Below are 12,025 nucleotides of genomic sequence, written 5' to 3'. Positions count from 1 at the left end.
GTGATCTGTAAATGCAAGTCTACAAACAGTATGCAGTTCACAATTTGATGCAAGAATAGAAGCCACTATAAAAATGTCCTTAAGGCAATCCTTTACATTCTCAATAAAAAAAATTAACAGATTAAAAAAGAAAATACTAAATATATAAACTTTTTAATCAAAATAAATTAACATCTTAAAACAATGAAAACAGCTGTTTTTTTTAGCTTAGCTGCACATATATGGCATCAACAAAATAAAGTTGACGTGTAAAACGGAATTTCCACATCAGGGTTATTATTGTGCTACAAAACAGATCAAGTGATCACTAAATCAATAGGTTTTGAGGTTTGGAACTGTTAATTTTGTTAAGTTAACATGGTACAAATAAGAACAATGGACTGCTGAACCCCCAGACTTTTCTCTCAAATAACAGTTAAGCACTTTTTTGGCAGTTCAGCCATACATCTTACATGTGTGTGTGCAAGCTTCTCAAGTGCAAGTTGCCCTTCATGATGGGAATAATAAGGCCTGTATCTATAGATGTCTTTTAACGGCCAAAATTCAGTCTAAATTAACGCATCAAACTGGATTATTTTAATATTGTCTGTAACTTACATGCGTGTTGAGGTAAGCTACTTATTGTTTCTAAATGCATCGAATACAGACAGGAGGTTTTTTTTAATGTCATAATGGTCATTATGTGAGGAAAATAAATTGTGTTTTATTTCTGTCATTCATAAATATTCCACTTGCTTTATTGTTATGGTAAAAAGAGCAAGAGAGACAGAGAACCCCACACAGACTACCTGGAATGATGTCAAGTCATTAACACAATGTTGCTCACCTTCTTCACTGGGACAGGGAGGGGTGCAGTTATGGGGAGACTGGGGTGCTGCTGACTCATCTGTTGTTAAGTCTGCTAAGATGGGCATGGAGTCATGGACAATTATTTAATATGAATATCTTTTTAAACGTTTCCCTGCACTGATTAAATGTTGATGAAATGTAGGCTGACACCAGCCTGCAGCTAGCTATCTTATTTCACTATGGACAACTCAGACTAAAGGCTACTTTCTTGGTGAAAAACTGGGTTACAGATTGACACCCTTTCTTTTGTCTATCCTCTCTCAATTTTCTTTCTTTCCTTTTTTGAAAAACAGATTTTTTACTACCCAACATAGTGGTCACTGTTTCTGACGCGTCGCGACTTTCTGCAACTAAACACGTCACTGATGAGTGAGCTAAGGCAGGACCAAACCATTTCATGCAGATACAGGGGGGTGGTCGGTCAATATGGATGTTTACTTTTTGGTCAATTGGGGATATTTAACTTTTATTGCCAAACGAAATAAAATAAAGGACATCATTAATTTTATAATTTTTTTAAATATACTCAATGATGATGATTTATATAGTGTATATTTATAGCCCTTGGAATTGTCCTACCTTTTCCCCCATATGGCGCCCATGGCTCGTTCTAAATCTCAATGGCATATATGGTTAATATTTGCCCTGTACCTTTGTCAAATAACATTTATAAATTGAAGTGCTCAGCATTTTTTTGTTGGAACAGCAGGGGCAGAAACAGAAAACTTACATTTACATTTAGTCATTTAGCAGAAGCATTATCCAAAGCGACTTACAAAGAGTTCGGGGAGCAATAAGCGATATGTCATACAAAGAGGTGCTAATACAAAGTTACTAGTTACTATCCAAATCGACTTACAAATGAGATATAGGCCTATAATAAATGCAATTGGAACAACATAAGGACAACTGATAACATAAGTGTTATTATCAGTGTTGTAGCTGAGACCAACTAATTTGAGACTTTGTGTGAAGTAAATTTCTACCACAGTGCCCTTAGTTATCTCGTATAAAACAATGTGAAGTCTTTCTGACATAAATTCATATAAATCTACTATACTATTTAATACAGTGAAGCTGATTTTGCGAAAGATAACTAATGACTGTTGAAGACTTGGGGGCAGATTTACTAAACAGGGCAAAATAGATAAATTTATAAAAAGCGCAGATGGGAGTGGAAATTTCTGTGGATTATTTACTTATATGGTGGTCGCGGGCAGATAAGATAAATGATCAATGATGATCAAAAATATCAACTTTTTTAAAAACATGTTTAAAACCCAAAATTTCACCGGGCACTGCCCAGTCTCTTGTCAAACAGTGAACTTGTGAGGGGAATGGCATCATGCTGTCACTCTCCCCTGCACTGAATGAATCCTTCCTCTTTACAGGTTAAATAACGTAGCCTACTAACCCGCCGGCAGGACACGGACCGGATAGCCGGGCGGACATGGACTGGATAGGGGTTCCTATCATGAGTCCGAGATGCAGTTTAATTCAGGTTGGCAGATGAGAGATGAGGGAGATCTTGCTGTTAAGTGTTGTGGAATCGACCCTGGAAGGGAACCCGGCGGCTTCAACTGCTGCTGCAACGATCCCTCTGTCTGCTGGGTCCTGAGATTGCTGTTTCATTCTGTCATGATCACGGGGGTGAGACACGGACCGAGGACCCAGGTGGAGACAGCAAGTAAGGGGTTATTAACAGAGCCTTTAATATCAAATACAAAACAAACACCCATGGGGGGTAACATAACAAAACATGGGAAAATAATAACTTGACAAGACAGGACAAGACTAAGACTAACTTCACGTAAACAAGATGAACGACACGACACGACACGACACGACACGACACGACTAGACTAGACTAGACTAGACTAGACTAGACTAGACAAGACAAGACTATACTAACACCACACAGGAACTCACCCAACAACCACAATGAACCAGCACAAGACAGAAGACACAAGGGCATTAAATAAGGGACCAAATCAAGAGGGGAACAGGTGTAGGGCATTAATCAACAACGAGGAAAGGAGAGACTGGGAACAGAGACGAGACCGGAGAGAACAAATGGCAAGCCAAATAAGGCCCTTTCTCATGAGGACCGGAGCAGGGGTTTTATCAGGAAGTGGGTGTGATCAAATGTAGTCATTCGTAACCAGAACCTGATACTGAAAATGGACTTGATTTCTGGCCAGGGAACGCCCATGAGCCCATATGACTGGCAGGTATGTGATGATGTTTAGTCTTGCAAGGCAAAGTTGTGAGCGTAGTAATGTCGCTGAAACTGCGATGAAGGCACAAGGCATAGGTTAAAATGACCATTATGAGTTTACGTCGAACGTGATGAAGTAGGTGTAGTTGATACCTGTGCTTGCAGATGGATTATAGCCAGAGTGTACATGATGCCTAGCTGTATGCGTGAGCAGATAGTGAGCATGTTACCGTCACCCAAACGTTCTTAATAAAAATGCTGTTATATCTTCAAATTGCTACGTGCATCTGCATGAGTCAAACACAATGAATACATCCAGACAATTGCGGCTGGGATCATGAGTCCGAGATTCAGTTTAATTCAGGTTGGCAGATGAGAGATGAGGGAGATCTTGCTATTAAGTATTGTAGAATATTCTTATTCCTTAAACTAGGTGAGTCAGCCCAGACAAACGCAATGCACAGAGAGGCATGAGGTTCTTTGAAAATAATTGTATTGTTGTTTAATCTGCATCATAAGCAATGAGCATGGTGCAGAAAAAAGGCCCTCCTTCCTCCTGCATACAAGCATTATATAGTATTCAAATGTGACACCCCCTCCCTTTGCCCTCCAGCAAGAATCCCGAGCTGGTTTATAAGAAATGATGCCTGTTATCCCAAACAGAACATTTTGGCCCCTGATCGAGGGCAAAGGCAGAGTGGTATGACGCGTATAGAGAAAAACATTATAAACACATTAAAGAAAACAAAGATAAACAATTCATGAAGCAAGGATAGAATAACAGGAATGAAAAAGAAAGATAAATACTTCAAAAACATAAAGAACACGTCATGAAGCAAGGTTAGAAAATTTCATTACATAAGCACCAGTCGAATATACTGATGCACACCGCTGTTTGTATTGACTTAAGATAATGGCTGCTAGCATTGTTTTGGGCAAGATGTAAATGGGACCGGCATGCTATGTAGAAAATGTATGCCACTTGATGATACAGACAGAGTATCCAGCATTTACTTTCGAAAGCACGATTATATTTACTAATCTCCAGAAGCTTTCGTTCGGCACAACTGACATTCGCTGAACAGGACGGGGGCCGAAGAAGTGCGCTCGTGCTAGCCAGCGATAAATTGTAAAGTATCGGTAATGAGGCATACAATTCGGGTTCATTTGACTGCATGGAACAGAATGAAATGTTTCCCCTAAGATTATTGTTTCACTTCGATGAAACGTTAAGGTATAGGCGTTGACGTTCCGTTATTGAATTGGGTCAAAATACGGCGATCTTGCGAGACCGACTAGCATATGTTTACCGATGCCGGCGTCTGAACACTCGTCTCCTTTTAGCAGGGAGCTAGCGTTAGAAGTGAGCTAACAAGCTAACAATTTGAACTGGGAACGAAAAAGGTGACGAGCGCGAACATAAACATGCAGTTATATGGAATCACTTCCCGAATCTGCAGGTAATATATAGCCTATGTGGAAAAATAAATTGAACAGATCGGGCCTGCGGGCATGCTGCGTGGCTGCAGCGCTTTTGATCACCATAGGATTCCTTGTGTCGGCCCTGTGCTGGCAAAATCCTTCTTAAACTTCTCTTCTTAGGGTCTCTTTAAGAAATAGTTTATCAAAATGCAAAAACAACCGTGTAAAGCAAACAAGCTGCTGCGTATGCGTCTATGAGCAATGACGTTGCTAGAGATCTGGGAGAAAGAAGGTAAGGCGTCTTTGCTATTTATAGGCGAATGCTAAGATAAGGTGATCGGTTATCGAAAGCCAGTTGTGTTTATTATATGCTCGTGTTCCTCCCAAACCTTGTTTGTAAAACAAGGAGTGCCCAGGAGTCCAGGACAACCTTGAGTCATATATAATGATGTATTTAACAATCAAATTATGGTGAAGGGTAAGACACCTGGCGAGCCACATGATTTTTAAAAAGTAATGTCAATTTAATTCAAGGACTTTTGACAACTATTCTCGACTTGATGTGTTTATGGAACATAAACTTACCATTATTCATTATCCAATTATTATTAAAATGTCCAAGCTAATCAAAATGAATTTTTTTTAGGTCAAACATAAAATGAATGTATGAGGTCAGATGGTTTTTAAAATAACATTTTGGGGCTTTTTTATGGGACCGGAGAATAAGGTTAGGAAATGACCCAGTTCGGACTTTGGACTCAAAGCCTTGTCCTCATGAGCAAGCAACTGAGCATGTGCACAGACACTACTCTGCACTACAAAGGCAAAGCGCAGTAACCACACATTTTCTCAAAATTGTAATGTGACGAAGTCTCATAGTTTATATCTTGTACCATTTCAGAGAAACAATAGTGTCAAAATAGCAGTAAATACTAAAGTAATATTCAAATAAAACTTTAAAAGCATTTTTCTCAGTTCCAGTTTTTTTGTTAATGCCCTTTGCCTTTGTAGTGCAGTACAGCTCCAACAGACCGGAGGTAAGACTTGTAAAGAAAGGCTCAAAAGCAAGACAGCTATTTTGGTTCAAGCACGCACACACACACTCGGCCAGTGGTTAGTGTTTTTTGTCATGCTAGAATCACTTCACAGTTCAGTGCTTTAGATGCAGCATTGTGGCAATACATTATTTCGTTTTCTGCAATGGACTTTGGTTATCTGCAAATACTTTTCATGACAGTTTTAAGTTCCACAAAAGGTATCAAAATCTATTTTAAAACATTTGATATGAATTTCGCGGGAGTTAAGAGGGAGATAATTTTGTGCTCTACTCTCTGTTACTGGATACACTTATATAATAATGAATACATGTTCATATGGTATGGTATGTTCAAACTGGCATGGTACATTTTTTTAAATATATCATTTAAAAACATACATGTATTGGTGTTGGGTTGGTCTAACAGAGGTTGAAGCAACTTTCTAACTTTCTAACCATCTATTGTTGATGCAATGTTAATGATGAAAAATAGCTGAGGTCAGTGATTGTATTGTATTCATTTTTTTCCCTCCTCAGCAACCAAAGCTGGAGATGTCGTGTTTGTACAGACAGGACGTTCTGTTCAACTGGACATAAAAGAAAACGAGCACACATTTGAAAAACTGTTCTGGCTCAAAGATGAAGCAGAAAATTTAGTGAGATTTTCAAAACCAATTGTAAAACTTTACAAGGCCAGTGTTGGTTTTAACAACAAGACTTTATCTCTAACACTGAAGAATGTACTGAAGAGTGACAGTGGGGTGTACAAAGCAAAAGCAACTGGCAAAAAAGAAATATATATTGCTGAACACGAAGTAAAAGTAATAGGTGAGTCTGGTTTAATGGAATAATCATTCAGAAGTTAGAAGGTTGGTGTTTGTTAGATCATTTAAATTAGCCTTTACCATTTAGAGTTTTTTTGTGTGTTCAATGTATGAAACAGGAAATGACTAATCATAATTTTACAACTCTATACAATAAGGTTGTATTTGTTATAATTAGTAAACAATGGTCCTTTTAGCTTTTTCAAGATTTTTTACGTTTTCACCAATACAATTGTTAATGTCATATAATAATGTACAGGCAGTTTACAGGCAATGTACAGGTTGTTATTGCAAAATAAACCCTGACAGTGTGAACAAGAACCCACACGAAGCGGAGCCATGTTATTAAAATTCATATCTTTGTAATATTAAACTGTATGCGTCAATATGATTTGCAGCATCCGAGCTACCATGTTTTGTGTTTTAGCAGTTGTTATCTGAGAATATCAGACGTTGAAATGTCGCGATTGTCCAATCAGAATCGAGAATTCCTGAGTGCCGTGTAATAACCAATGTTAACAGACACAGCATTTTATTTAAGAAAATAGACACATATTATAAAATACCATACATTTACTCTAATGAAAAATTCCAACAAACGCCAAACATTCTAAGATCCCATTGACACTGTATTTACATTAACTCATTTAGAACATGCTTTGATCCAAAGCGACTTACAAATGAGTTAAACAATAGAAGCAATTAGACAACCAAAATCATAAGTGCAGTACAACTGGTCTCATATAGTCTGCCACAGTATACAAAGCTAAGGATTTTTTGGGCAAGGATAGAGAGAGTTGAAAAGAAGCAGGAGTCAGAACTGATCGGTCAGGTGTTGACAAAAGATATGTGTTTTCAGCCGATTCTTAAAGACGGCTACAGAAACTGTTGATCTTGTAGCAGCGGGTAGATCATTCCACAAATGTGGAACAGATCCAGAGAAGGTACGTGAGAGTGATTTTTTTTTTCCTTTTTGGGATGGTACTAGAAGACGGATCTGGCAGGTACATAGTATAAGCGAGTGAAAATATGGGGTGGCGAACCAGTGGTTGTCTAGGAGGCCAAGAGGAGAGCTTTGAATTTGATGCGAGCAACTATAGGGAGCCAATATAACTTAATGAAGAGAGGAGTGACGTTTGCACTCCTAGGTTTATTGAAGACTACTCTTGCCGCTGCATTCTGGCTCATCTGTCGAGATCGGTTTAGCTTTTTTTTTTAGTACAATATAGCTTCCGATAAATGCATCTGCCAAATGCATAAATATCAATGTAAATGTGCAAGCTGGGAGTCCAGCCAGTAGCACATTGCAATAATCCAGTCTGGATAGGACAAGAGCCTGGACTAGAGCGTTTGGACATTGATCCAACAAACACCAAGAAAGGCATTTATTGTAATTTGTTGGAGTTTAATACATTTATTTATAATTTTTACCCTAATAGTCATACACCTCTATTGCTAAAATGTAAATGAAATGTAAACTGTTTTATTAGTTATTTGTAAGAGAGACAAGGCCTGCCTCATCTTAGGTACACACTCTTTCCTCCTGTAAAGTAATTATGTACAGTATTTGATGTATGATGCAGCAGTTTACTTAAGATAAATACATTTCAGATCCAGTGAAGACTCCTCTTCTGAATAGCACCCTGATGAGCATTAGCTCCTGTGTTGTAAATGTCTCCTGTCTCGGTCATGACCTCACACTCCACTCCAGCTACCACAGCAACTGCAGTGAAGAGGAAGTGACATCGTCTGGAATCTACAATCTAGCTCTTTATTGTAAAGAGGACGAAGTTATTTGCAACTATAGTAACCCAGTTAGCTGGAAGACTGACAGGATAAAGATGAAACAACTCTGTACAACTCATGAAAGTAAATAACTGACACACTACACAATTCCCCTAAACCGAATATATATTTTCCAGACCAATGCCCATTTTCTCTCTCTTAAAATTGAGATTACTATTTCTAAAGACAAGCGGTCTGATGTTGTTGTTCTTGTTTTACAGCTTTGCTTTCAGAAGATTATTCTGAAGAATATAGCACATTTTCTTCTATCCATTGGCTTATAGTGATTGCTGTCACTATATCAGTGTTACTTCTAGCAGGGCCCCCTGTGCTGTATTGCTCTTACAGGAAGTATAGAAAAGGTACAGTCATCTTGTATCTTACAATATACTGTATGAATAACAAAGACTCAGACTCAGTTTTCTTTCATTCAACTGCTCTGAGGATTACAGTAGACCTGTGTATGTTTCTGTCACATGCAATGATCATACACAACCACAAACTGTTATATTTACTGTGGTGATTTTAAAGATAAGGTGATCCTTTACATTACAAACCTTTGCAGGTACTGAACAGGCTGATAACACAATATATGCCAAAGTGGAGGTAAGATTGAAACTTTTTCGAAGACATTAGAAAAATGCCACAAGTTAGTTGTTTGCAGGAACTGCTTTGAAGTTTGCTATAGTACAAGCTCAGGTCTGGTTAGCTGAAGGTTTTAAGCAGCCCATGTTTTTATTTGGGCTTTTTTGTCGTTTATGTATTTGGAAGTGATACAATCATAAATCTCATTAATAAATGACTGTGTGTATGAAGAAAGTGTAGACTGAATGACTGTTTCAATGGATTGTTTTTACAGCCAAACATTGAGGTACATAGTGATCTGCGGATGTCACAAAGACCAGAGGATCCCCATACGGTGTATAGTTCTGAAGTTCTTGTGCAGGTAAGAAGACATTTAGTTTTTATTACTAGGCAGACACTTTTATAAAAAGCAAGTAGAGTAGGAAATATTCAGTGACAACTTTTTGGAAAACTTAAAGACAGTATTTTTCAAATATTTGTAGTAATAATAATTCTTTTATTAAGATGGTGGCCGTGGCCTGATCATTTACTCACACTTGACCTGAAATGGTTTTGTGTTCATACAGAAGTGAATCGGTACCCTCATTGTTCGGTTATCATTCTTCAAAATATATTCTTTTGTGTTCTGCAGAAGAAAGAAAGCCATATAGGTTTGAAATGACAAAGAGTGCATTAAAAATTTTAGTTGAACTATCCCTATAAATATACCTCAGAAAATGTAAGAGACCCGCACGCCAATGAGTGATGATTCTTAAGAATGCTCTGTGCATTTGGTCAATTAATTCAGCATCCAAACAGTGTAAAGCTTTTATCTCTTTAAGAAAACACTCACTGCCTCTTGTTTCACGGTCGTGGAAGGAGAACCCAAGTGCAGGCAGCCAAAAACAGGGATGAAGGGGTTAACAAAAGCTTTAATGACAATAAACACAAAACAAAAACCCACGAGGGGGTAAAACAAGAATAGATAAATAACAACAACAAGACACGGACTAGACTAGACTAGACTAGACTAGACTAGACTAAAGGCTAGACTAGACGAGACAAAAGGGCGGGAAACACTGACGAGACACGAGAAAGAACATGGCAAGTCTAAATTTCATAACAAAGCCATGCCTTTCTCACACAAAACCTAAGGCTATGCCATGACTCCGCTGCAAGACCAAGAATAAACATGACATGATAGCGGAGTCATGACATCTTGTTGAATGAGAGCACACCTGTATTTTTTTTAAACATTTCAGGGTTACCAGGAGCAGATTAGTACAAGGGAATGTCACATATACAATGAAGTTCCTGAAAGGGTGAGAGAATTATAAATGACTTAAACATTCATACATTACCAGTTATGTTACAGTAATATAACTATACTGTATATGTGCACGTTTTCTTAATTCATTCTGCAAAATATTCTGGCTTTGAAGTGTCTAAATGTCATTTAACATTTTTGTTTTGTGTGTTCAAAGATTAGCGCAAAGACACAAAGAAGCATAAATCACCCCAAAACCACATACTGCACAGTAGGACAACACGGACAACCTTCAGCTGATACAGAAAATAATCTTTCCATTTATTCTGTGGTTTCAAAACCCCAAAATAGAAAACAGCTGGACGGCTGAGATGAAAAAAAGTTAATATAAGATTGTATTAATGCAAATTGATGCATTTATTAATATTTACCATATTTAAGCGTTTCAATTTTGTCAAAGATACTGATTATTATTACATTTTATGCACTCCTTTATATAATTTGACTGTTTTCTTTCTGTTTTGAGTTTGTTAAGATCATGGTTTGAGTTGCCTGTGATCTTCTATAGCTAACATATTTTCTTTTTAGAGCTGAGAGGGACATTGTTTGTGCATTATTCGTGTCTTGTATCAGAATAAATAATGGATGAGAAATAAAAAGCAAAACTGCACTGAAATGACCAAATTCCAGAAAGATCTTAAAAGAAACGATCATCTAAAATACACCAAATTTGTCATCAGTTACTCATCCTCATGTTGTTGTACTCCCTTATGACTTTCCTCGATGGAACACAGAAGGATATATATCTGTAGGCAGAATGTTTGAGGCTGACAGCCTCAGTAACCATTCACTGTATATTTTGTGAAACTAAAAGATCACTGAAGCTCTCAGCCACTATACCTCAATCTCGTTTTGTGTTTCATGAAAGTCATACGAGTGAAGCACAACTTTTTACTTTTATTAATCATTCATCATTAGTCAGTAACACTCACGAGACCAGAGTGTAAGTGGGAAGTTGATCTCTGATGGAAACTTTGGTTCCATTTTTAAAAAACGGATGTTTCCCCTTGAGCATGTGACACATGTGACCACTTCCTTTTTTATTTAATCTGTATTTTAACTGATGTCAAATGTCAGATGCATTTTGATGGCAGTATGATGCTATGTAGTTTAAAGTGTAAAAGCCTTCAGAAGTTTTAAAGCGCAGAGTTTGTTAGCATTTGCAACCTAGCTGTGAAAGGAAAGGAGCAAATGATTTGGTTCACAGGATGAGGTGTGACTGCTCTTACCACTATTATTTAAAGCTGTTTTACTTCAACTATACTCTTCATTAAACATAAATGATTGCTCTCAAATAATAAACAATTTGTTGGGGAATGGACATAAGTTTTTTTTGTTTAAACCTAATTCTCATTTTGTTTAATAAGCTATAATATAAGTAGGTCTTATTTTCATGACATGTCGCTTATTGCTCTCTTAATGCTTAGTAAGTCGCTTTGGATAAAAGCGTCTGCTAAATTACTAAATGTAAATGTCCTGGCTTCTTTTTGCCTTTATATAAAAATGTATGTTCATACTAGCTTCATCAATTTACACCTGTTATGAACATATTCAAAGTCAATCTGATGATTTGTTGATTTTGTCAGGTGGACATTAGATTTTCAGCATTTTTTCGATTGCCGCATAGTTTGATTTATGTGGAGACATAAATGGACATTGTGGAGACATTTTGCAAACTGTAGACTACGTATGTTTGAAATGATAGTACTGCACATACATTTTGACACCCCTTAACTTCCTCTCTTCTCAGAAAGCTCACTGTGAATACGCAAGACGAGAAATTTTGGTGTGATTATAATTTTTAAGCTATTTTAACCTTTAACAATGGCAGCAGGTTACTTTTTTGCATTCTCGATACTCCTGATCTACAACACAGGTAATGAACTATATTATTATACTATTGATGCTTTTGTGTTGATAGTTCATAGTGTTGACTGTGTTGTGTGGGTTGTTTCGAGTTAAAGTTAAAAACATTTATATTGGAAATATTAAGTTTAAAA

General features: G+C 37.2%; 2 protein-coding genes across 2 annotated transcripts in view; both read left to right on the top strand.

The window, feature by feature from the left end:
• The first annotated feature begins 5,604 nt into the window (after positions 1-5,604).
• LOC306892647 (uncharacterized protein) lies at positions 5,605-11,238 on the top strand. The gene is made up of 8 exons (XM_079453839.1): positions 5,605-5,744; positions 6,063-6,353; positions 7,961-8,218; positions 8,356-8,496; positions 8,700-8,740; positions 8,994-9,080; positions 9,961-10,020; positions 10,183-11,238. Exons 1-8 carry the CDS (start codon positions 5,690-5,692, stop codon positions 10,333-10,335), a joined length of 1,086 nt encoding a protein of 361 aa, XP_079309965.1. The 5' UTR covers positions 5,605-5,689; the 3' UTR covers positions 10,336-11,238.
• LOC306892648 (uncharacterized protein) overlaps positions 11,098-12,025 on the top strand; it is a 25,331-nt gene continuing 24,403 nt past the window's right edge. Inside the window, exons 1-2 of the mRNA XM_079453840.1 lie at positions 11,098-11,238; positions 11,776-11,901. Of these exons, the coding sequence (XP_079309966.1) occupies positions 11,850-11,901 (52 nt within the window). The 5' untranslated portion in view covers positions 11,098-11,238; positions 11,776-11,849. The remainder of the gene's footprint in view (positions 11,239-11,775; positions 11,902-12,025) is intronic.

Source organism: Barbatula barbatula, assembly GCF_947034865.1.
Source record: "Barbatula barbatula genome assembly, chromosome: 3".
NCBI lineage: Eukaryota > Metazoa > Chordata > Actinopteri > Cypriniformes > Nemacheilidae > Barbatula > Barbatula barbatula.
The sequence above is the reverse complement of the archived record's forward strand: the minus strand, read 5'-3'. Positions and strand labels throughout refer to the sequence as shown.

What these genes read in the sequence shown, in the direction of transcription:
- LOC306892647 (XM_079453839.1), top strand. Translation starts at nt 5,690, where the DNA reads ATGGACTTTGGTTATCTGCAAATACTTTTCATGACAGTTTTAAGTTCC. An exon ending in AGTTTTAAGTTCCACAAAAG is followed by an intron (nt 5,745 to 6,062) that starts GTATCAAAATCT and finishes TTCCCTCCTCAG; the next exon opens with CAACCAAAGCTGGAGATGTC. An exon ending in TTACAGGAAGTATAGAAAAG is followed by an intron (nt 8,497 to 8,699) that starts GTACAGTCATCT and finishes AAACCTTTGCAG; the next exon opens with GTACTGAACAGGCTGATAAC.